This window comes from Rhopilema esculentum, unplaced genomic scaffold (assembly GCF_057945365.1).
Source record: "Rhopilema esculentum isolate cy_ngs unplaced genomic scaffold, ASM5794536v1 HiC_scaffold_36, whole genome shotgun sequence".
NCBI classification, from domain to species: Eukaryota; Metazoa; Cnidaria; class Scyphozoa; order Rhizostomeae; family Rhizostomatidae; genus Rhopilema; species Rhopilema esculentum.
In genome coordinates this window covers 825,306-851,241 of record NW_028300847.1, presented here as the reverse complement: position 1 = coordinate 851,241, position 25,936 = coordinate 825,306, and the positions used below count along the sequence as shown (strand labels likewise).

Genomic DNA, 25,936 nt, shown 5'->3' with positions numbered 1-25,936 from the left:
AAGTGCCTCAACAACTGTAAAAGAGTGGACATAATAAAATGGCTTAAAATATGCCACTTTCCACCAAATACAAGGCCATTTATGATCAACTTGGTACTTCAACACCTGAATTAATCTTTTTGATAAAGTTTTAGCAAGTCTCATAAAGGTTTTAAAGCTGGTAGACTGTCCAATATAAAAATCAATATTACTGTATTGGAATAAAGTATTTTCCACAATTGTTTTTCAGTATATTGTCATTAACTTATTACTGCTAAAAAGGGATTTGAGGGTGAGCTTCATTCCAGAGTTATTGGATAACCTTTCAAGCTTCATCAGGCTTTCAAATATTTTCTACAATATCTCAAAAATATTTTTTGATACGTTATTTGGTGAGTCAGCGTGAGATATCGGGGAAAGTCACTGATCTACCTGCCTCGGTCTGCTGTCCGATGAAAAAGACCGGCCGGCAAAAAAACAAAATTCCGTATAAATTTGGTCTCGAGCCTCTTCCCGATTCTGAGGGTGGTCTGCAATGGCGGTAAACCTTAGTTTTTCCGAAAGGCTTGTAAAGACGAAATGATGTCGCGCTCAGTGTTTTCAAAAAGTATACTTTTTACGTGATTTGCAAAATTCGAAAAAAAACGATAATCGAAGATGGCAGAGATACAAGCTGTTCCACTAGGTGAATCATCATCAGTCATTTTAATTGTAGTCTTATTATCTGGTGATAGAAAACGATACCATTGTGTTCGCGTCATTCTCAATCAGACTTGTATTTATTTTTGTAGTTGAGAATCAATTATAAGTCTTTTTTGCATCAAAATTTCATGATTCTGTCATACAGTGAACATGACGAGAAAGTTGCTTGTTTTATTTCATTATGTATGTCGTACTCATAATCAGCTAGGTAATTTTGAGTGGAAATGGTTATAGGTGTCTCAAAATTATCAAGCGGCAGTTCGTAAAGCCAAACCAACTTCTTCATGTTGCTAATTGTTTTGCCGTGTAGTCTGCTCTGATTTTAATCATTGTTTTACTACGTTGTCATTACTGCACTTATGTTAATCCTTTGGCTGAGCCCACAGAGTGTCAAGCTAATGTGATTACTGGCACTGCCAATTGCAGCCAAGTGGCCAACACACACTGCCCGTGATGCATGCACAGTGGCAGAAATTATGGAGGGCATGGGAGTTGGGCTCAAGCCCACAATTTTTGATGATATCTTTTGGCAAGTTAAATTTTTATCAATTATCTGATGGAGGCCCAAATTTTCTGACAAGAACTCTGATTGCACCCCCCCTCCCCTGATACCCTCCACAATTTTTGCCACTGAGCAAGCTTCATGGGCATCATGGCCACTTGGCTGCAATTGGCAGTGCCGGTAATCACATTAACTTAACACTCTGTGGGTTCAGCCAGAGGCATTCCCAATAAAAGTATGAAAATATATTTATTATTATTTCTAGACCTTTGTGCCTAAACTGTCAAAAATTTGCTCCTCATTTAACAGACATTTAATAGCCATTTCTGCAGGGGCACAAAGCGGCCTTTAATATGAATGAAAACTTTGTTAAGAAATTTAAAAATTTTCATAATTTGCAAAAGAACATGTAGACACAGTCTATTTTAACAATGTACTTGAATAGGATACCCCCCTTAGTTCCTTACACAATGCTGCTATTTAATATTTAAGGGGTTAAAATGCTCAGCTGGCTCCAGCTTGCCACTTACTGGTCTACATCATACTAACATTATCTTAAGATTTGTTAAACTTTAAATGATTCATTTCATATTAGCCATATTAGAAAAATATCAACTTCTTTGGTTTGAGTTTGAGTTTATTTCTCTTTTAGGTGCTGGCCAAGGTATATTCTCTCAATTTTTGAACCTTAACCATCTATTTTTCTCTTTGCAAGATGTTTTGGCATAGTTAATTTAACATTTAACATTATCACATGGTTAAGACTTCTTTCTGTTTTCGTGGTTTTTCAAAATTGTAACTGTGTATTAATACATATTGCACATGTTTCTCCTTGAAAAAGACCCTATAAAGCCCCTACTTTTCAGCCAACTCTTAGTAAATGAGATCAAAGAACAAGCATAATCACTTGAACATACAAACACATCAATGATTTTTCATTCATGCAGGATGAGTAATATTGTCAATTAATTCAACCATGACTGCAAATGAAAATCTAAATTTGCAGCAATTTCACAATAATTTCCTCCTTAAAAATATTAGAATAGTTTTGGTTCTGGTTACTTGTCTTCACAATTTAATTTTTTTCAACAATAAGTCATAAAAAATTAATCAAAATACATAACACTACTACCAGAGGAAAATTTTAGGTCAGTCTGGAATTTCACTCTACAGCAAAATCTGCTTCACTTGGCAGAAGGCATTCTTCCATTCCAGTTATTGACATATTATCTTTTGCATCCTACTTTGATAAATTCTTAAGCTGTTTTGCTTGTTATGATTTTGCAAAAGATGTTGGAAGGAGTTGCATACTTGTCACAATTGGAGGTAAAAACATTATGCTTGACTGTGGGATGCACATGGGATTCAATGATAGCGTGAGTAGCCCCATAAGTTTGTTTACTAGAAATTTACTGCTTACATGATATTCAGTAAGGAATTTTGCAATTCATATTTCCGCTACAAAACTTGGCAGTATATGTACAAATTAGTTCTCTTTCACTTACCCTTTATCTCTGAGTCATTCTTTTGCATGAATAATAGTTGCACTACAGAGCATTTGCTCACTAGACTATCATATGTATTTTTCATTTTCTCAAAGTACTATCAAGTATCTTTTTTTTTCTGAACTCTAGAGAAAGTTTCCGGATTTCACATACATTGCAAAAACTGGGCCTTACACACAGTTTATTGATGCTGTTATTATCAGGTAGGCCAAATAGTGGATTTGACCTACTTTTTCTCATCACTTTTGTTGCTATAATCTTTGTTGTTTATTTAAAGTATATAGGAAATTTTACTTTCTTGCATTATATAATAGATTAAGGAAATAAGATGGTACAAAGCGTTTTCATAAACTGTATGTATAAAAACTTATTATGAGTATCACGCTGTGAAAATCAGTAACTAAAACCTGTACATTTTATCTATAGTTTAGGCTTTAATATTGTGTTGGCTATTTTCTAGATAGTGCTTTTGTAAATAGAGTTGCTTTTCTATTTAAAGTGTAAAACAGTAATGGAAAGCAAAAGCAAATGATTGATTTCCTTTAGGTAGTTTAGCTTTTAAAAGTGCTGAAAACATTGATAAAAAAGGAGGTGAATCCTTTTTAAACTAAAAACCTGATCTGTTTCAGTCATTTTCATCTGGACCATTGTGGTGCACTTCCTTACTTCAGTGAAATGTGTAAATATGATGGACCAATCTACATGACACACCCAACCAAGGCCATTTGTCCCATTCTGTTGGTAAGTTGTTTTGCTCTCTGTGGCTAGTGGCTTTTTTAATGGGTAAAACAAGTTGTTGTTCTTCATGTTCTTCAGGTAAGGGGGAACAAAATGAACAATTTTTTCAAGAAACATCTCTTTTCTAACTTTCTCTTGAGCGCATAAGACAGGGTGAGAAACTCCAATGAGACACTTCTAGTTGTAGTAGAAGATTTTAAAAAAATTGCTTAATGATGCTGTTTAGAACTTGTTATTTACCCAGATGTTATTTAGATGATAACTCCACCTGCTTTGCAAGGGCTTCAACCTTTTTTTTCTCAACTTTCTTCTTTTCACATTTTTGTATAGAGAAATATGATAGTTCTTCTTGCTTCCTAGCAAGTCTTTAATTTTTTTATTAAACATTTATTACTAACAATTTACTTTTATGTGCTTATGTTTATGTGAAAAATGAATATTTCCTTGTAGGAAGATTTTAGAAAGATAAGTGTTGAACGAAAAGGAGAAACAAACTTTTTCACCTCACAGGTAAGTTTAACTAAAGTTCGCTGTGAGATGTGGTTTAGGAGTGATTCTTCCACAGTAAAATCATTGCAAAGGCCAATTTCAAGTTTGACATTTTATAAAAACCCTAAAATGATAAAATCTTCTGATCCCCAACTGAGCTGATCAACCTTTGTGCCTAGCAGAGTGATGAATAATTTTATTTAAAACCTCATTTTGATCTGTAATAGAATGCTTACAGATTTATGAACTTTTTATTGACTATAAAGACTGAATTGGGTAACAAAACACCTCAAAAGGGAAAAACTTTTTCTTTCATTAAACTCTTACTTGAAGTTCATTTTGATAGAGGTCATCAGTAGATGATTAAAAGGCCAATCAAACTGCAGCAGTATGTGATTGAAAGCCCAAAGTTACAATATATATGGAACTGATATATTGATTGCTTTTTTAAAGATGATCAAAGATTGTATGAAGAAAGTCATTGCTGTCAATCTCCATCAGACTGTCCAGGTATATACTGCATTATCTTCAATCTCTGTTTCATAGAGAGTTTTTCAATCACAAATTATCTTCTACTTTCTATTTGTTCAATTTTGTATCATTTAAGATAAGCTTTTTAGATATTTAGACATTTTTTAAAATTTATTCATAAAGATTTTGTCAGTGTGGCAATAGTGATAATTTTGTATACCCATTTGTTAAGTTTATCCATATTATTTATGTCAAATTTGCTTGTATACAATAGATAAACTCATACCAAAGAAACAAAAGAAATTTTTCTAAAATCCTATTTCGTCTTTCTCAATTATTTTACCTTTCTTATAGAGTTCCATATAAGTTTATCCTATGTGCTGTCTTGATTTTATGTCATGGTGAAAAAAGCTGTTATTTTGAAAAGATTTGTTTCACTTGTAAAGTTTTACTCTTGCACCTACTTGCGATTGTCAGCTAGTGTTTCTCCAGATATTGTTGTACCCATCTAAATGGGACATATTTTAAGGCCAAGATTTTTTAGTTAAAGTGAAGGTAGACTTCATAAGATGAGCTTTTGTATTATATCTGATTTTCAATTGATTTGATATTGAATAAAAACAAGCTTAAAGCGCCTATTTAAAATGCGAAGCCCTTTGTAAAGAAAATCTGTTCACTTCTCTTAAAAGTTGAGAAGACCTGGTGAAAATTGTTTGATTGCAAAATGTTTTCACCGATCTTTGAAAGCTGCTTTCAGCACAGAAAGATTTATTGGCAATAGTTATTCGAGTTTCATATATATATATATTGTTATTGGTTTAGGTAGATGACGATTTGGAAATTAAGGCATACTACGCTGGCCATGTCTTGGGTGCATCAATGTTCCAAGTTAAAGTGGGACAACAGTCATTTGTTTATACGGTTTGTTGCTTGTCTTTTGTACATCTCATTGTTTTTTAGTTTGCCAAGCATAGTTATTTTCACACACTTAGTTGAAGCGAATGCAAACTGTTTTCTTATTTGCTAATGGCACACAAGATGCTTAGTAAATACTTTCCTTGCAATAATCAACTATTTTCTAGCGAATCATCAAACAATTATTCACGATTGATTGTTAATAACATCTTTCTTGCTCATCATTTGCCATTGCCCTTAGATTGCCATTTTCCATATTGGTGTTGGATCTTATATGAAACTTCATTAGAGCAGTGGTGAATCTAGCTTTGAAAATCTTGGGGTGGGGGGGCTAGCCGGGGGCCAAACTTAAAGTTATAGGGGCCAACGCTAGCCATTACTTTGCGAACTAGTAGAATGTAAAGCAGTGGCATGGTGGCTCAATATTAGCTACAAGGCACCAATTTTTAGCGCCCCCTAGATAAGTGTGTCCTTGGTACAGCTCTACAAGGCTGTTATCATTATGCCAAATAGCTTTATTTGTGGTGTAAGGAGCAGCTGTGTTCCCTAGGAAAAATAACAAAGAAAAATTGTTGCTAAGAGCCTCTTAAGGTGCGGGACCATTTGCTATTAAACTGAAGGTGACTTTGGGCCGTTACTCCACTGAGTTTTATCTATTTAACAATAATGCATCATGAATCTTAGAATTTCAACAAAAGAAATGTACTTCTAAAAAAAATGGCTAATAGCTTTGTGAGGTTGATTGTTAAAATTTTCCCATAGTTGTTATGTTATATATCCGACCTCCATGAGATCATTCTGATAAACAAAATTTCAAATAATAAAATTTCGATAAGTAATAGTAGATTGTCAAGGTATACTTGGATGGTATTGGTATTTCTCTGCGCTTGGTTCCAGAGCGAAAAGGGTTTTTGATGGGATGCGGAGAATCTTGGTTTGGGCTTGCCCTGAGCACGGCACCCCAAGAAGGTGTATCTTCGTGACAATATGTAACCAATATAGGATTTTAACGATTTTCAAGAAAGATTTTTTCTTGGTACCTAAAGGAAGGAGCCAAAATTTCATTAATTTTCACCTCGGTTACAAACTAAAACACTTATCAGGGCCCCTAGCTTGTTAAATAAATGTAATAAAAGATCGCGTGAGCAAAATAAATAAAACACCTCAAACAAAGTCAAAAACGATTGAACAGCTTTCGAGAAAAACATTGAATTTTCAATAAAGAATTTTGAAAAAACTAGGGAGGGGCCAAACAAGGGGCAAAGAAAATCCCCCCCCCCTCCGTAGAAACGCCACTGCATAAGAGAGACAACCCTGCTTCTGCCCTCGTACTCTTAGAGTTAATTCAAATGCCTTTTCACTCAAAGGATTTTAACATTCACAACTCTATTTTTTTTGCAGGGAGACTACAACATGACGCCTGACAGGCATCTGGGGTTGGTTTTACATTGGCTCAAAAGATCTCAAACTTTTTTTTACATTTTACTTGATACATTTATGTTTCATTTTTTCTGTGTTTTGCCCCTTTTGTAGCGGGTAAAGTAAATAGAGAATGTTTTTAAACGGAACTGAACATGTAAATACTTCCCAATGGTTACGACTTTAATCACAGAGCGATTTATTCATCCATTTATCATGTTTTGTCTGTATCTCTCAGTTGGTAAGCTCTTCCAACATTAATTTGTTACTTCCGAGCTTTTTAAGAAGTATACCAAATTTTTCGAAATTTCAAAGATTTGAAAAAGGTTCACGATTGCAAGTTAGGTAGTTCAAAAGTCACCTTAAATTCCATGTTTGAAACCATCGTTGTTACTTTCAACTATGCGTTAAATTACCTTTCTAATCAAAATTCTATTATTGTCCCAAGCGTTAAATAGGGAATACACCGTCCGGAGTATGAAAAAGATTTATGGGGATATTATGAGATGATGGGCCAGATGTCTGTTAAAGGAGAGTTCTTAAAGTAGGTTCATAAGCCATAGCCATATGAACGTTTGGTCAATTGGATGACATTAGTAATAACACAATGCTTTCTATTTAGGGCTGCCTGGATCGATAAGTGCAGACCGGATTTGCTGATAACTGAATCAACGTACGCAACTACCATCAGAGATTCGAAAAGGTAGAGCTTTTGTTGTAGCTTAAGTGAATAAACGAGAAATTATGAATGACAGTCTTCGTATTGTTTTAGCTGTTAGTGTCAGCACGTCAGTTTTCATTTTAATAATACTCTTTATTGATTTGGATGTCCTATATGGTTTTATTGAGGATTCTTGTCAAATGAAATTCGATTTTGTTTATCCTTTGGAAAAGCCAGTTATATTGTATTGCTTATGATTTTTTGCTTCTATTCATTTGATTTACTTGCTTCTATTGATGTAAATAGTTTCCTTTTTCTCTGTATGCTTTACTTGAAGCTCGAGCTTGGATACTTAGTCAAGCAGAAGAAAATAGGCCCTAGGGACCAATTCCTCTCCCTGCTATTTGCGCACTATGATCATTAACATTTTTTCACAGGTGTCGTGAAATGGATTTTTTGAAAAAAGTTCATGAAACTGTAGAAAAGGGAGGAAAGGTAGTTAATCTTAGAATTTCTTAAGAAAACAACATCTCATCAATGCTTCTATTTTTAGGAAGTCATCCAGATGACGTTTTCAAGTTACAGTATACTCTCGTTAAGTGGGACACATGGACCGAGCAAAAGTATACTTACTTAGCGGGCGTCCTACTTATCCGAATCTCCTCTTAAGCAGGATTTTCTTCAAAAGGCTCAATTTGTCCCATTTATCGAAAAAAAATTTAAAACTTATAGGGTCTAATTAAATTATAAACAAGAAACGGTGATAATTGTGTTCAAAACTTTTCTATATTTTCTTTAACAACATACGACTATAAATTCTTCATCGAGCAGAGAAAAAGTCAAGTCACCTTTCTTCGCTTACTGTTAGCAATTACTTCAGTTTCTACAATTCTAGAAACCTTGATCATAAGCGCTTTCAGTTCAGTAGTATCGATCATCATGGAGTAGTTAGTTCATCAAGGTATCAATGGCATCGAGTAATTGAGATGTAGTTGGTTTCTCTTAAGCATGAACTGTATCTTGATCATCGTCTTCATCTTCTTGAATTTTCTCGGCATCCTTTCTAAGAATATCCTACAAGATTTGTTCATCAGACAACAAAGCTTGAGTCATCGAAAGAAATTGTGTCATCGAAAGAGGCGACATCTTCAGCAGACAAATCTTTGACATTTTATCCATTCTACTAAGTTGACGGAGACTATCTTTCAGTGCATGGAAGGGATCGTCGGATGCTTACTTGTTGTCATCAATCTCGGTAAAGCCTGCTTTCTTGAAACAGTTTTGAACGGTTTTCTCTGTAACCTCATCCCAGAATGACACCAGCATCTTCATTGCATCCAACAGAGAAATTTGAGGGAGGAGCTCCTTTTTGTTATCGACTGCATCAATCATTATTTCGATCGCTTTCACTCTGTACTTTCCTTTCAAAGAACGGATCACTCCTTGTTCTATCGGCTGAAGGGTGGAGGTGTTGTTAAGAGGAAGGAAAAAGATCAATTGCTTTTAACCCCCGATTTCTGGATGAGCTGTACAGTTGTCAATGATGACGGCGATGTTCCGATTATCCTTCTCCTTTTTTTCGTCAAGCTCCTTGACCCATTCTTCAATTAGAGTGATGCGTCCATCCAGCTCTTCTTTTGGCCACGATAACGACATGGCTTTACTAGCTATTGGTAAAGGTGGATTTCCTCTTCACGGTATGGACGGGAAACGGAAAACGGTATACGGTACAAGCATGCGCAGAAGGTATTTTGACATTCAAGAACGGTACTTTTTCCTTGGAATTCGCACCGTTTGGCCTCTCAACCAATCATGTTCAAGGCATTGCGTCGTTACTTCAGCAACAAGCTGTGCTTCGAACTGAGTCACAGTCATGCTGAAATACTTGAAATAGTATAACCTATCATCGGTGGAAGCAGGCAGAGTTGTAGAGCCCACCTTGCAAATTCTAATAATGAACCCTTTTCTACTTTCTGCTATCATTTTTGAGAAGTTTTTCGAGAAACCCCCTCTTGTAATTTTCATGTTTAGGAGCAACAGATGAAAGACTTTTCAATGTGTTTAAGTATGTTATACTTTTCCGTTATCGGGGTCGATGCACACTTCCTTTTTTGGCCCAGCTAAGACGCCATGACCACACACGTGAAAAGACCTTAACGAATATTTACATTTGTTTATAAAACTTTGCTTTCAGTGCAACGTCTTCCGTCTCGATAAAAAATATGAAGTCATTGCATAGAAAGTCCCACTTAAGTGAGTTTGTGCTTCAAGGGACCAGGAAAAAGTGTACTACTTAGTGGGCGTCCTACTTATCCGGGGTCCCACTTAACGAGAGTATACTGTAGCTTTATTCCAACTTGGTCAGTGAGCATACATACTAACTAAAGCTCCCTATGTGTAGTGCATGAAAATCAAAAACCTTGCCCGGGATGTCTATTATCATGTTTGCCATCCTTAAGTTTAAGTTAGATGTCCAAAAAACTGCATCTTATATGAAGGTACTTAATGTTGCCAGAAACAATTGTTTTGGGCATGATTTGAAATGCATGCATTGGTAGCCACCATTTGATATTTTTAGCTGCTAGATAAGCACATTGTTGCTTCATTACATCATATATGAAGTAATTGTTCGCCAAAACGTATTGTAACGACAATTTGAATATCGTCGGGCAGACAAGGTCGTCTTTTCATTTGGGTGTTTTTGAATCTGTTTACATCAAAACAAAGATTCCGGCCGGTCCTGTGTAGACAGCCGGTCTTTAACTAGGTAAGAGAATAGCGCCTGCTATTGCTAAAAAAGAGCCAATTACAATGTGCTATTCTTCCTCCCGCGTTACTTTCGATCCACACTTCGAAATGAATTTTCTGCTTACCTTTGGACATTTTCCAAAGTTTATACTCTGATGAGTGTCGGACAAAAAGTACTTTAGTATGATATGTTTCCACTCTTTTGTTCTGTATTCAAATAAAGTAATTATGGTGCTCAGATTTTTGCTTGCTTTTTTAAAATATGATTTAAGTAAATTCCCTAATTTCGTCGTGCACCTCTCGTTTTCTGTTGCATTAATAAGCTGGTAGAATGTACCACTGGTGAAGTGCTCTGTTCTCTGTTTAGCTTATTTATTTTTTGATGAGTAGCTCGAATGTGTTATATATCATGAATGTGTTATGTAAAATAAATGGGCTCATTTTACAGCCAGTAACAGTATCTGGAAAAACCAATCTGTTTAAAATGTCTTTTCTTTCCCCGTTCACAAGTGATAGCTACTTTTCCTTTTAAAAGGTGCTAATTCCAGTGTTTGCTCTTGGGAGAGCACAAGAGCTTTGCATCCTTCTTGAAACCTTTTGGTACGTTAAAATTTCTTATAGCCAAATCTTTTTGTATATGCAGAATGCTTGGTCTGCTTCTAATGGATAGTACCTAAACCATGTTAATTTGGAGCTATGTTGTCTGTTTTGGCACATCGCGAACATTTTGATAATCCTTGCCTTTGTTGTTACAATCAAAACCAATCACAATTGTCACAATTATATTATCACAATTGCCACAACATCTTTGATCTTCTAATGATAATTTTAAACGCCATCGTGTATATATATGAAATTAAAGCTTGTTAATCTCCTGATACAACCAGGGACCGCATGAATCTGAAGGCTCCTATTTACTTCTCAACTGGACTTACAGAAAAGGTAATTTGTTGATTTATGTCATACATGTGGTTATTCGAATTGTTGTGAACGAAATTCTCTCAACACATATACACACCAGGATATTTTTTAGGGAATCTCCTCACGAGTAATACTCGCAAAAATGCATTTTCCTCAAGTTATTCTCACAAACATGCCTCGTTTTGTTTTCCCTCCTCTCTCAAAATCTAAAATGTATTTTGTTTCGGAATCGACCAGGCTAACCACTACTACAAGCTTTTCATTACGTGGACCAATCAAAAGATCAGAAGTACTTTTGTTCAAAGAAACATGTTTGAATTCAAGCACATCAAGGTATGCAGAGCAGTAATATTTTTTTCAATCCCGTTTCAAGCCCTTATTTGTACTCACTGCTTCTTAGAAATTTGTAACTCTTTGTTTTATCACGACAGGAAAAATATCAGGAGCTTCATTTCTATCAATTCATTGTTTCGTTTCGAACGGTTTATTTCTAGCTTTTTTATTTAATACCTTGATTTTCTTTTTACGTTGAAAGCTGATTGTTTGATATTTCATTTTTATTTTACTTTTAATGGAGATGAGAGCACAATTTTCTTCTACTGATTCTATTAGTTTCTCATTTATCCTCTCCTTTTGATCATATATCACCATCATAGTGTTGTAATATTGTCCTTCTGATTTTGATTTCTGTTTCTTTGATTTCTGTCCTTTGTTTCTTCTGCTTTTCTCATTCTTGATTTGTTCATTTTGCAGCCATTTGATCGGTCGTACATAGAAAACCCTGGGCCGATGGTTGTTTTTGCGACCCCTGGAATGTTACATGCTGGACTATCGTTGCAAGTTTTTAAGAAATGGGCTCCCGATGAGAACAACACTGTAAGTATGCATTAATCACCTCATTGTTTATCGCATTCTATCTCTGCAATGTTTAGTCTCCTATAATCTTAAGTTTTAAGTAGATAGAATAGACATCAAATATCTATCGCAGCAATTTTTAAGTCGCCAGTAGAAAGATTGCTCACGCAGGAGTCTTGTATTTCAGCCATAAAAGACCATTTTATGCTTTTTTTCTATACAAAAGCAATAACATGATTTTATAACTTAACTTGTACATTTAAATTTAGTTTTGTTTCATGCCCATTTAAGGCATCTGTACCAATGTTTGCATCTGTGTAAGTTTTGGCTATATCTTTGCCTATTTAAGTATCTTCTTGCATCCTGTCTGGTTATACACAAAAATAGTTTACAATTTTAACCAAAAAATTATGCAATGCAAAGAAAAAATTGTTCACCAATTACTCGTCATAACCATTGATATCACGAGTTTCTGATAGTTTATTTCCTCATCAGGTAATTATGCCAGGTTATTGCGTTGCTGGTACTGTTGGTCATAAAATTCTTTCGGGACAGAGAAAGATCGAACTGGATAAAAAAACCACTGTATGTTTCTCTACTTTATCTTGTATATCTACAAAAGAGAGGAAAATCTAAATTATATCTTAGATGCATGCTATGTCTTGCCTAATCGATGGCTAATTTTTTATATGAATACTATAGAGTTTTTCCAGCCTTGATGTTCTTAGGAAATTTTCGTTTTGAGCCTCGATATATCCTTAAAGTATTCTGACTTCTTTCAAATCTGATATTTTTTCGGGAGAATGTCGTTCGTCCTCGTATAGAAACCTCGCTTTTATGTTCAACTTTTTAAGTGAAAATCGTCAGGAAATGGGTTCGATAGCTTCCTTTTAAAACTGTCCATGACGTGGCGATATTTGAAGCAAAGTTTTATTTAACATAATGTATACCGTTTTCATATAAGATATCCTGGTACAAATCTTTTCTGTAGACCAAGTTGTTTTTTTATGAATCCGATTTTCAGATCGTTTTTCTAGCCAAGGGGCTTCAAATTAAAAATCTAAATGATATCCAGCGTTTACCATTACACAGAATTTCCTCATGACGAATACCTGTCCATTTCTCAAGTAATCTGAACGGTTGCGTGAAAGAATTTATTATTAAGCGTCCTACTATTTTAGCTTTCTGTTTCTATTTTCTTTAAACCACTTTCTCGCTAGCTAATTGGACCAGCAGAGAAAAGCCAGTTTTTTTTCTACTTAAGGTCACCAATGTCTTCATTTGTGATAAACAAAAAATTGACCTTAATTTGGCTTATTATGAAATTCATAACAACTTCACATTGATTTTGGTTTTAAGTATTATTTAAAACGTCATCTAGTTTTCATCATTTTCTATATCAATTCATCTGTTCCTGTTTTTATTACATCTTTTACTGCTACATTCGTTTTCTATCATTTTGCAGACCTCTCTTGTTTGTACACATTTTATAATCCTTGTCTGGATGCATCTTTTTTATTTTGCTTTCTTGTCTGCATTTTATATTTGATCCCTACACCACGCATCGAGATATTGTCATACCATTGGTCATCTTTTCTTCTTTTTTAGATTGACGTTAAATTGTCTGTGCAGCATCTTTCCTTTAGGTGAGATGTTTACGTCATGTGGTTCATGCATGCTGTTGTTCAAATACCTATGAAATTATGTCATCATGCCTTGTTGTATAGATTATAAAAGGAAGGCACAAATTTCTGATTTTTCTTCGTTGATGGGGTGACTTGGTCTACTTGATATTTCATCCATCACTCTTTTGGGTTTTGCCCTAATTAACTAGGTCTTGCGAAGAGCTTTACGCAACATTACTTTTCATTTTTTCACGAGCAGGACATCCCTTTTGGTTTGAAACCAAGAAAATATTATTCGGATTGATTTTTTCTTACACACTTCTAGATCAGCGGTTATCAAAATCTTCATTATTTTTCACCATCTATTCTAGTTTTACCCTTCTAGTAAGCCTGTTTTTCTCGCCCCTGATGTTTCTTTTTGGAATATTTCAAATTTTGAGATTTGTGTTATAATGCGTTCGTCACAACCTCGTTTTAGTGCTAACGCGAGATAGGTGTGACAGTTTTGAGTTAGTTGAGTTCACGAGTCGAGTCGAGTCGAGTTCGCGAGTTATGGAGTTTACAACAGAGTTTTGAGTTATTGCTTTAATAATGTAAATAGTTGTTATGTTTATGAAAATGAGATAAAACCAAGTTCAAGCTCATCATTGCAGCCCACGTCTTACAATCCTCACAACACATGGCGCCCAAGCGCGAGGGCATATTTGCAGATGAAGTTTGAATAGAGTATTCGAGTAAACAAACGAGAAAGATGACGACCGAGTCTACCAACGACGATCAATTAAAGAGGCTGATTCAAATTCGACGAGGAAATCGTTCCGTTGTCACTAAACTAGAGAATGAAGTTTCGTCAATAATTTCGAGAATTAGTGCCAGTGAAGCTTCTAGGAATTCAGCTACAAAGGCTAACTTATTTGCAAGAGTCGAGTCTATTTCAACATCCCTGAAGCAGAAACATCAATACATTACGGAGTTGAACGAACAAATAATCAACAAAATCGACACACCGCTCATAGACAAAGAGATCGATGAGACTTCAGAATGGGATGCAACGGTTTTTGAAGTTATCAACAAAATTGAGCAAATAAAGTTGGGAAGTTATACGCGAGATCCACAGCCCCCTGGCATACCGATTGGCCAGATCGAGAGTAACACGCAGCAAGAGGAACAGGATAGAAGTTTCAGTTCAAGCTTTGTGGCCCAAAATGCGGGCATTCGGCTGCCTAAAATTAATTTACCCAAGTTTGGTGGCGACATTACGGAATTCAATGCCTTTTGGCAGAGCTTTGGGTGCGCCGTACACGCCAACGAGAATATAAGTGCAGTTCACAAACTGAATTACCTCATGAATTTGCTGGAAGGACCGGCATATAGAGTTGTTGCCGGACTTGATATAACGGAAGAGAATTACCACCATGCAGTCGAAACCTTGAGAGCCAGGTTTGGAAATAAGCAGCGTATAATAAGCGCCCATATGCAAGCGCTACTCAAGCTTCAAGAATTGCCAAACGACAAGGTTTCACACTTAAGATTCATGCTGGATAAAATTAATGTGCACGTACGGGGATTGGAATCTTTAGGAATGCCGCAAGAAAGTTATGGTAGCCTTTTGATTCCAATAATCATGCAAAGAATGCCCGGTGAAATCACTGTCCAAGTGGCGAGAAAGGTTACGGAGGACATATGGCCAATACAAGAAATTTTGGACATTATACGGAGAGAGATCGAGGCACGAGAGTTAAGCGAAAGCGTTTCTGTTACACGAAACACAGTGAAACAACCACCGAAGGTTTCATTAGCGACAACCAAATCGTTTGTTGCCAGAACTAGCGAAAGAGAAACATGCTATTTGTGCAGTAAAGGGCACCTTACCATCGAATGCACCGAAATTACAGATGTCAGAAAACGTACAGAGATTTTGAAGAGAGCGAAACGCTGTTTTAAGTGCTTAAAAACAGGACATTTAGCAAGAGAATGTCAAAGAACATGTCGAAACTGTGGCGGAGGACACCATCAAGTAATTTGCTTCAAATCAATGAAGGATTCAAGTGAAAAAGTGGCATCAGTGACAGCCCTAGCCAACGACAAAAAGCAGGTCTTGCTCCAGACGGCGAAAGCTCAGGCATTTGCAGCAGATGGTGTGACGAAAATTCCAATCACAATATTGTTTGATTCTGGCAGTCAACGCAGCTACATGTCCGAAGAAACGAAGAAGAAGCTATCTTTACCAGTGGAGCATTCAGAAACTCTAAACATTAACACGTTTGGGACAGATAAATATGCTAAGAAATTGTGTGAATCTGTAACGGTAAAAGTAGAGGTAGCAGATCAGGTAGTACTAGTAAATGCATTAGCTTATCCTACCATTTGCTCGCCAATTTCAGCTTGCGTTACAGTTGGCGATTATCCGCATTTGCGCGGCCTACATTTTGCCGACAGCGTGGAGGCTTCTGAAAAGCATATTGATTTATTGATTGGTGCTGATTACTACTTTGAATTCATTACAGGGGACATCATTAAGGGTAGTTCAGGTCCTGTAGCTGTAAAGAGTAAGTTGGGGTGGCTTTTGTCAGGGCCTTATGAGGCTCCAAATGTATCTACTGCAAGTACTAATCTGAATTGTCATCTTGTTTTAGACAGAAGCCTTCAGAAAGTTATTATTTCAGATTTAGAGGCAGGCCAAGAGAAAAAATCAGCTGATGCAAAGGAGATTACAGAGTCACTGAGAGAGTTTTGGAGACATGAATCGTTAGGTTTACCCGAAATTGTCCAAAATGAAACCGAAACACCGGACGAATGCAGTGCAGCGGTCGAGTCCAAGGGTGAGAAATTCGACATAAAATTCAACGGAACAAGGTATGAGGTAGGTCTCCCTTGGAGACACGATTTATCTAACGAGCCTTTGTCAGATAATTACGAGTTGTGTTTTAAACGATTGAATTCATTGCATTCAAGATTGAAATCTGATCCTACACTTTTAAATGAGTATAATGCAATTTTTCAAGAGCAGTTGCAAAAGGGGATAATTGAGCGAGTTGAACACAATAACAGCAATCAGAGTAAATTACACTATTTGTGTCACCATGGTGTGGTAAGAAAGGATCATGATACCACTAAATTACGTATAGTGTTTGACGGTAGTCAAAAATCAGGTCCTGAACAATTATCTTTGAATGACACGTTGTTGCTAGGAGAAAATTTCATGCCTCCTTTGTTTGACATACTAATCCGTTTTCGCGCCCATGCAATAGCATTAACTGCCGATATTGAGAAGGCGTTTTTGCAAATAGAGATCAAAGAGTCAGATCGTGATTCTTTGCGCTTTTTGTGGTTTGACGATATAACACGTTCAAACCCGTCGGTAGTTGAGTTCCGCTGGTGCCGCCTAGCCTTTGGCCTCAAACCTTCGCCTTCGATTTTAGGGGCCACGATTAAACAACATATTTCATCATTTGATGATGAATGCCCGGAGGTGGTTAATGTTTTGAGCCATCTATATGCCGACGACCTTTCGTGTAGTGTTAATACTAGAGAAGAGGCATTTCATTTATACAAGAAATCAAAAGAAATTCTAGCTAAGGGCGGATTCAACTTACGTAAGTGGAAAACAAACGACAAGGCACTCTTAGCACGTATCCAAGCGGTCGAAGGCTCTAACGTGGGGGCAAATGAAAATAACAGTGAGCCTCAAGTTGCAGAGGACGATCAGTCATATAGCAAATTTAGTATGGGGCTTCCCACCACGGACCACACAACTAAAATATTGGGGGTAAACTGGCGACCTGAGGCAGATGAGTTGTTTTTCGATTTACACCAAGTACACCAATTTGCTAAGCAATTGCCGCCAACGAAACGCTCCTTATTGAAGGTCGCCGCAAAAATATTCGATCCTCTAGGGTGTCTTAGTTTGTTCACAATAAAACTAAAGGTTTTCTTTCAGGAGTTGTGCATCGCGAAAGTTCCCTGGGACGAACCGTTATTAGGCGACAACCTTAAGCGTTACGACACATTAATTTCAGATATCAGTGGCGTTAAGGGTATCAAATTACCACGTAGTTTTGCGAAGCTAGGACAGAGGGTCAAAGCAGTCGAAATACATGCCTTTTCAGACGCTAGCGAGCGGGCATATGCTAGTGTTGTATATTTACGCGTTTTGTATGAATCGGGGGAGGTCGAAATTCAATTTGTTTCTTCGAAAGCCAAGGTATCCCCCATCAAGAAACAAAGTATCCCTCGCCTTGAGCTATTAGGGGCAACACTTATGGGCCGTCTTGTTAATTCTGTGCGTAACGTTTTGCAAGAAGAGTTTCCAACTACGCCATTAAAAACATTCTATTGGGTTGATTCCATGGCCACGCTATGCTGGATTAAGAACAAGAAGGTGTGGAAACAATTTATTCGCCATCGCATCAATGACATTTTAGATGTTTCCAATAGGGAGGAATGGTTTTACTGCCCTGGACCCCAGAATCCAGCAGATTTGCCATCGAGGGGTAAGGTTGGGTCTTCTCTATCCACTAATTCTTTCTGGTGGGAGGGTCCTGAGTTCCTCAAGCTCGACCCCAGTGAATGGCCACAACCCCCAAACGAGTTTACAAGTTCCGAGGCAATGGAGGAGAAGGTAAAGCATGAGCCTGAAGTTACCCACGTTATGGTTAATTCAGAAGAGCCAGTATCCTTAAATCTGGATAATGTTTTCGACATTCGTAAATACAGTAGCAAAGGCAAGTTGTTAAGAACTCTTTCTTGGGTTTTGCGCTTCGTAGACAATTTAAAAGCAAGGCTAAGTTGCAAATCGATTAACAAGGAAAACGAAATATCGGCCGACGAAACTTGCAGAGCTGAAATGGTCATTGTTAAGTCTATTCAAAACCAAGCATTTAAGATAGAATTGCAGTATCTTTCTAAAGATAATAAGAGTAGAAGTAAGGCGCCGCTGTATGTAAGCCAATTCAATCTTTTTTTGGATGAGCACGGAGTATTGAGGTGTAGATCTAGAGTAAACAAATCTTCGGTCATTGATTCAGGGAAAAATCCCATCTTACTTCCCCCAGGTAATCATTATGCCTTCTTATTAATTCAAGAGTCGCACAGAAAGGTATTTCACAATGGAACGCGTGAAACATTAAATTTGTTGCGTCAAACGTATTGGGTTCCACGAGGCAGAGAAATGGTAAAGAAATATGTTCGCAAGTGTCTTTTATGTAAGAAACTAGAAGGGTTGCCATTTCGTACAACTTTCAACCCAGATTTGCCGCAAGCTCGAGTAGACGACGGTCCACCATTTTCAAATACTGGTCTCGATTTCGCAGGGCCCCTTGTGGTCAAGTATGCAGGAGACACCACTAAAAAGTGTTATGTTTGTTTGTTCACCTGTATGTCTACAAGAGCGATTCACCTTGAATTAGTAGAGTCATTAGAGGTTGATGCGTTTTTTAAAGCATTCCGAAGATTTTGCGGTCGTAGAGGGTTACCTTCTACCCTTTGGAGTGATAATGCCAAAACATTTAAGTCAGCAAGTATAGAAGTTAAGAAGTTACTAAGATCACCCAGGTTTTACGAGTCCTTGTCTCTGAGATGTGTTGAGTGGAAATTTATAACGGAAAAAAGTCCCTGGGAAGGTGGAGTATGGGAAAGATTAATTAGAAGTGTAAAGAGGTGTATTATAAAAATCATTGGTCGAGCCCTATTAGACTTTCACGAAATGCGTACAATTCTCGTAGAGGTTGAGGGTGTTATCAATTCACGCCCCTTAACTTACGTACACGACGATACCGAGGGAATCTCGTACCCATTGACCCCCTCACATCTGATAAACGGGAGAAATTTGTTGCATTTGCCTCAATACAGATACCTAGAAATTGTAAGTGTTTATGAAACTTTATCTAAACGTGCAAGATATAATAGACTTCTTTTAGGTCAGTTTACGCGTAGATGGAGAAACGAATATTTATTAGGGTTAATGGAAGCATACAGACCCACCAAATATCAAGCAAAGCCAAATGTTGCAGTTGGAGATGTAGTGTTATTGAAAGATGAGAGCAAGAAAAGGAGTTTTTGGAAAATCTGCCGCATAGAAGAGCTCATAGTAGGTAAAGACGAGGTGGTAAGGTCAGCGATTATCCGACTAGGATCAGACGATGGCAAAATAGGTAAGAAGACTTTGCGTCGCCCTTTAAAGTTACTAATACCATTAGAAGTAAAACCTAACCATTTGACAAATTCTTTTCAAAATCCTCCTACGCAGTTGCCATTGCAGCCAGCAGCGCAATCGCCTTCGCAGCAGCGTACGCAGTTGCCTATGCAGGCAAACACTAGACCTAGACGTAGAGCAGCAGTTTTGGGAGAGACAGTTCGAAGACAAAATATGCATTAACGTTTTTGCAGCATATTATCTTTAACTTTGTTATTGTTCTGATTTTGTTATGTGTAATCAAGTAAATTCAATACTAATATCTTTAGTTAATTTGGGTTTGATCATGTCATGATTCAAACCGGGGGAGTGTGTTATAATGCGTTCGTCACAACCTCGTTTTAGTGCTAACGCGAGATAGGTGTGACAGTTTTGAGTTAGTTGAGTTCACGAGTCGAGTCGAGTCGAGTTCGCGAGTTATGGAGTTTACAACAGAGTTTTGAGTTATTGCTTTAATAATGTAAATAGTTGTTATGTTTATGAAAATGAGATAAAACCAAGTTCAAGCTCATCATTGCAGCCCACGTCTTACAATCCTCACAACAATTTGAACAATATTACCCTTGAGGGGTGATACAAATATGTTCACGCAGGCATAAAAGGGGTATTTCAAGCTAAGAAACTGCTTAAGGTATTCTATTGTGATGACTTTTCACACTGCTGTACGAATTTGGGTGTTAGTTTGACGCCTATATTAGAACCGTAGAGATGTTCTTCGTATAAAGGTTGCTTCTGCAACAAGCTATTCTTGTAGGAAGGCATCCGGCCAGCCCTAGTAAGGATCTATGAGTCCTACTTAGCCTACATATTTGTATTCAAATCTATATTGTTGTCTTTCCCTGCATCTTTTTCTGATTTCTACACAGGCCAATCTCTTTCTACTCTCTTTCTGCCATATTGTGATTCCCAATAATACAGTATGTTGGTTGGTAGCTCTGAATAACTAGATTTTCATAAAGCCCACCATTGATCAGCCTCTCGTCTTAGGCACGTTGGCCCTTTTCCCCCATTCCTGCATCAAGTACATTATTGATTCACTCATTCTCTTTTTTATCAGGGTTGTAACTAGGCAGGTATGCTAGCGTTTACAGATCTGTGTTCATAACTTGTAGCCAGAACTTGAGATGGAGAACTGTTTTAAACATTCATGTGTACAAACCGTAAGACAATCTTCCCAATTTTTTTATTTGCCTAAGAGCCACAAGCAAAACTTATCCTACAATTTTTCATTTAATTTTAGCGCCCACGCAGACGCATCTGGCATAATGCAACTCATAAGACAGGTATGTTGCTCAATTGTGGTCAGAAATGCCAGAAGAGAGCCGTTGTTAGCCCTAATCCTCTGTCTGTTTTTTGAGTTGGTTTTTGTTGCGACAAGGGTGATGTGACATGGCTTTTTTGTTGCCACTCCTGTGGCTTTACATCATCCCATTTTGTATTTACTTTGAAAGAAGTAGTTTGCAATCAAAGTAAAGTGTAGCTGAACCGAGTTGATAGAAAACTATTCTGGGCTATCACCTCAGATATTCATGAAAGCATTAACTAAATTTTCATGCTTTAGATTTCAGCAGAGTGTTTAAAAGAGGATTTGTTAATTGCTTGTTCTGTTTGCCTTTCTTTTGCATCCATGCTACCAACTTGCTCGTTCGTCTTCAGAGACCGATATGTTATTAAGCGTTAAAATTATGAGAAAACATTATATTTAATATTTGATTTAATTTGTCATTTTCATGGATTTAATGTGAAAAACACATCTGCGATTTTTCCAAATTTCGCTGCTAACTTTAATGTATCTTTCGTTAATTCAAAAGCAATTTTAAGCAGAACCTCTTCCTTTCCCGCAAATTATTGCAACTGCTTATCCTGCCTCAATATTTACTATGGTTTATTGCAGTGCGAGCCTGCTAATGTAATGTTAGTTCACGGTGAAGCAAGCAAGATGGAGTTCCTAAAACAAAAAATCCAACAAGAGTTCAGTAGGTTTCGTTTCTATTCAGCCTTTTAAAAGTAAATTACATCTCCTTTAGATAATTCTACTTTGGCAAATGGTAAAAAAATTCATTATTATTCTGAAAAATGTATAAAACATATTGGAAGAGTACGCACGCAGCATTCAAAATCTATTTCAACTGTTATCTCTTCTTATGTTAACAATGCGCTGTCACGAATGAGTATCCTTCTTCCATCAAAAGAGAGATTTATAATTGAACAGAATACGCTTACAATGCCTAAATCATGATAAATTTAGAATTTAGAATGATGAAAAGCCATTAAATGCAAATTTGTTTTCATTGTTAATTATTTCAATATAATTGTTTGAAAATTAATGTGGGATAATGGTGTTTTACGTTTTTTTTCAAGGGCAATATCGTTTCTTTAAGCCTGGTTTTCATATATCGTAATTCGTCGGCGATGATCCCCGACGCAGCTTCCCGATGGTCTATGACAGTCTGCGATGGTTTATGACATATAAAAACCGGGTCATCGGGAACCATCGGCGATCATCCCCGATCATCGCAAAAGTCAAAATAATTTGACTTTCCCGACGCTTCCGACGAACAATAGTGAAGAGGACAATGGATCAGGAATGTTCTGTCAAAATATCAAAAGTGAATTCATTTGAACTGAAGGGAGGGTAACTGTTTCGCGGAAAAACTGGAATGCTTTTGATAGTACAGGGAACATTAAGGGGGCTATAATTCCTAGTTTGATTCCTAGTCTTAAGTTTGAGTTTCATCATTTTTTTAAGGTGAATCAAGGTGAATCTTAAGCTATGTCATGATCATTACATAATCCACTAAACAGAAATTTTGCCAAGAAGATTTATACTGGAATTTGCCTTTTCTTTTTTATCTTCATTGTAACAATGGCTTCTTCTGGAGCAATATTTTTCTGACGGGTTCGCGGGGAAAGTTTCTTACTTTGTTGTAATAAATTTTCATTTGCAAATATATCCCGAAATTATCAATGTGTTGCTCATAAACGTCAATGTGTTGATCATAGATCGATGATAGTATCAAAATTTGACTATTGGCCTTTATCAGCAGCCATATTCCTAAACTTGCATCAAAATTATAGTTTTGGCGCTTCAATATTGTTTATAGCATCGGGAATCGTCCCCGACCATCAGGGATGCTGTGCATCGGGGATCATCGCCGACAGGTTACGATATATGAAAACCAGGCTTTAACATCCAAGCAGCCCTTCTTATATTGGCTTTTGTCAATGGTCTGACCCAAGAAAGGGCTCGCTCCTACTGATTAATCGGCATTTCTATGTTCAAACCCTGCACTCAATGAATTCTCTTTCGGGAATTTAAAAAGGCATTACTCTTTCATTTTAGACATTGAATGCTACATGCCCGCAAACGGCGAAACAGCTTCAATTCCTGTGGAAACGAAGATAAACATCGAAGTTTCAAAATCATTGCTTGCAAAGAGAAAGATGGCGGATTCAGAAGGTTACCTTAAAACTTCGGACTTCTTTTGATGCCATTTACATCGGTGCCATTATTGTTCATTTTAATGTTAGGTTTGATTGCATTTAAAGAATGTAGATTTCTTCTTGTGTAATGTTATTCTTTAAAACGCAGAGTTTTTATATTTACCTCTGAATAATGTCACTGTCACATCAGTGAAAAGAGTAAGTCCTCTGTTTAACGATAAAGAATCAAACAAGCTTAAAGGCAATCGATAGATACTGAAATGGCTGAAGGCATCTGCCAATCAATATCAGCCAATGACAAGCGTGTGAGTGTTATCACGCTCACTGATTGGCCAATTGATGTTGACAGAAGGTTTGGGCGGGCCACTTTAATATCTTTCGATCGCCTTTAAACGATAGCGGTTATTTTACTTGCAAGACTCATTGTACCTCTTCCCCACGATCGTTTATCTCTCGGGAAGCCCCACGACTGACAATCCCCGCAACCACTTTCTTGCCTTAAAGGCAGTATGTCCCCCATTGTTCTTACAATCTCTTTTCATGGCCACGATATTCATGCTTTGTTGATTCAATGCACAAATAAACAATCAGAGTGAAGAACCACCATAGCGTAATTTCCCTGAGCATCACGAAAGGGACAGACTGCCTTTAATGGGTTGGCATTGCGCATGTGCAAACCTGTTTGCCTTATTGGTGTTTGGCATTTCTTAGCTAAGTCTGTAAAGGGGTTGTCGATGAAAATTCTAATTCATGAAGCATGATTTGATGATTTTTTCAGAGCATCAGTCGAAGAGGAAAAACTTGGTAAAGAGGAATACGGAAGCAGACCTTAGTGGCATTCTCGTTATGAGAGAAGGGGTAACATTTGAGCATTTTTGTTTATTGAAGTAAAATCTTTGACGCGCCAAAGGCAGTCACCTAGTTGGACTTTTTGTAACTTTGTATGATTTTTGAAGTTAGAGTTCTGAGAATTGGATCAACTATTTCACTCTTTCATTTGGTGAGTGCATTAAGCTTTCAGTTCACTAAAATCAGCACTAAGAATATGTTTGCCTTGTCAAGTTTTTAAGCTACTGGTTTCTTCCCGACATAATTGATTTATTTTCTCTGTTACAGAGCCTGCAATTGGTGGAGACAGAGAAAGTAATGAAAGAATTTGCTTTGAAAGAGCATCAGCTGAGGTTTACGTCAACAGTTTCGTTAGATTCTTGCGAAAATCCTGAAGCTTTTTTCAGCAAAATGAGAAAAGACTTGGAAGAGTAAGTTCAGCCCACTCAATATGTTATTGATTCTTACGTCCATGTTGCTTTTACATCCTTGCGTGTTTAAGGATTCTTTTAGAGTTACCAGGCTGTTATGCCATTCATGAGCCATAGAGTAATTGTAGATATTTTAGCTGCCCATAAAATTTACTTTTACGCTTGTCTCTAATGATGGGTTCTCTCGGCTTTACGTATCAACATTACCCTATTTCCTTTCTAACCTGCTTTCTCACGAATTGATTGGTTTTTTAATTAGGAATTTCAATGAATGCAGTATTGACAAGCTAGGATCACATTCCCTGGCTTTAGACTCAGTTCTTATCAAGGTAAGTCTATTTTATATCGAATCTAGACTCCATTTTATCGTGGATTCAAAGAGTTTTAAAACACTTTTGTCTGCCGATGCTTGCCGCTCTTAGCAGCTTTTTCGCGGCTCTTGTAACTAATTTCTTACAGCTAACAAATTTCAGCATACATGAATGTTTTAAAATATACGTACAAAACAGTGTTGAAGGTGCATTTACGTGTTTTACGGATGGGTTAACTGCAAAATTTAATCTAAAAACCTCAAGAAAACCCAGTAAATCTGATGAGTATTGTCGCACATAGAATAAAGCTGCTTAGAAAAATGAATTTTTGGAATTTTTACAAATACATAGGAAAATTGGATGTTTTTTGTGCTTGCTCGTTTTCTAATTTCATCTGACCAATAAAATTTTACCTAGTTCCTGTTATCGAAGAGCTCCAAAGACAGAAGCAGTATACTTGTATCATGGCAGTTTCAGGTAGCTTTTCTGTTCACATACACAATTAAATTTGCATGACCGCTTTAACGTAATCATAAGAAAATGACACTAAATGCACTGTTTAAACGGTCGGTACTTTATTAATTAAATCCGACAATTTCACGGAGTTTCTCCAACTTCAATTTGCTAATCTATCGCCACGATTTTGTTACTTTTGCTTGTGCGAAAGAGTTCTTTGAATAAACTTGAAACATCTCAACAATGGTGTTTTCATTAAAGCAACTGCGGGATTTTATAGTTGACAGTTGAAGTTAAACTTTTTACATTATCCCTGAAACCTACTTAGTTTTATTTGCAATGAAACTTAATTGTGGTATTTTCTTCAGGATGAAGATCTTGGGGGCAAAGTACTGAATTTTCTCAGATCTCAGGCTCAAGAATTTGGATGAACTGCAAAAAGATCTTGGGCATATGAACTTGCGGAAGAGGTTTGCTCCACCGGCAAGCCGTAAAATTTGAGTTGATGCAATGAAATGCTTGCGCCTAAAAATATCTGCAGAATACAATCCATATGAGAGCTTTATTGCTGACTCAGTTTGAGAGTGGTGCAATGCTGACTCAATTGAAGATGTTTTAGACAGTTTTTTTGACACATTTTTACACATCAATCGACTGCCATTCTCTTACATCTTTGTAGTATATATCTTTTCAGAGAGCATATATTCGAGATGACAGATAGTAAGCATATTGTTACCGTAACA

The 25,936-nt window shown here is 36.8% G+C and overlaps 2 protein-coding genes across 2 annotated transcripts; both read left to right on the top strand.

The window, feature by feature from the left end:
- Positions 1-506: 506 nt before the first annotated feature.
- Positions 507-25,936, top strand: LOC148957193 (integrator complex subunit 11-like). Its single transcript, XM_089115694.1, has 25 exons — positions 507-664; positions 1,836-1,847; positions 2,474-2,559; positions 2,818-2,891; positions 3,318-3,429; positions 3,877-3,936; positions 4,369-4,425; positions 5,209-5,307; positions 6,703-6,737; positions 7,343-7,423; positions 7,819-7,876; positions 10,665-10,729; positions 11,017-11,071; positions 11,288-11,383; positions 11,804-11,926; positions 12,401-12,490; positions 13,514-13,551; positions 20,964-21,006; positions 21,618-21,699; positions 23,067-23,183; positions 23,946-24,025; positions 24,284-24,426; positions 24,686-24,755; positions 25,155-25,214; positions 25,562-25,936. Exons 1-25 carry the CDS (start codon positions 637-639, stop codon positions 25,622-25,624), a joined length of 1,827 nt encoding a protein of 608 aa, XP_088971820.1. The 5' UTR covers positions 507-636; the 3' UTR covers positions 25,625-25,936.
- On the top strand, positions 13,558-20,957 carry LOC135695775 (uncharacterized). Its single transcript, XM_065214954.2, has one exon. The coding sequence runs from the start codon at positions 14,282-14,284 to the stop codon at positions 19,904-19,906; it is 5,625 nt and encodes a 1,874-aa protein (XP_065071026.2). The 5' UTR covers positions 13,558-14,281; the 3' UTR covers positions 19,907-20,957.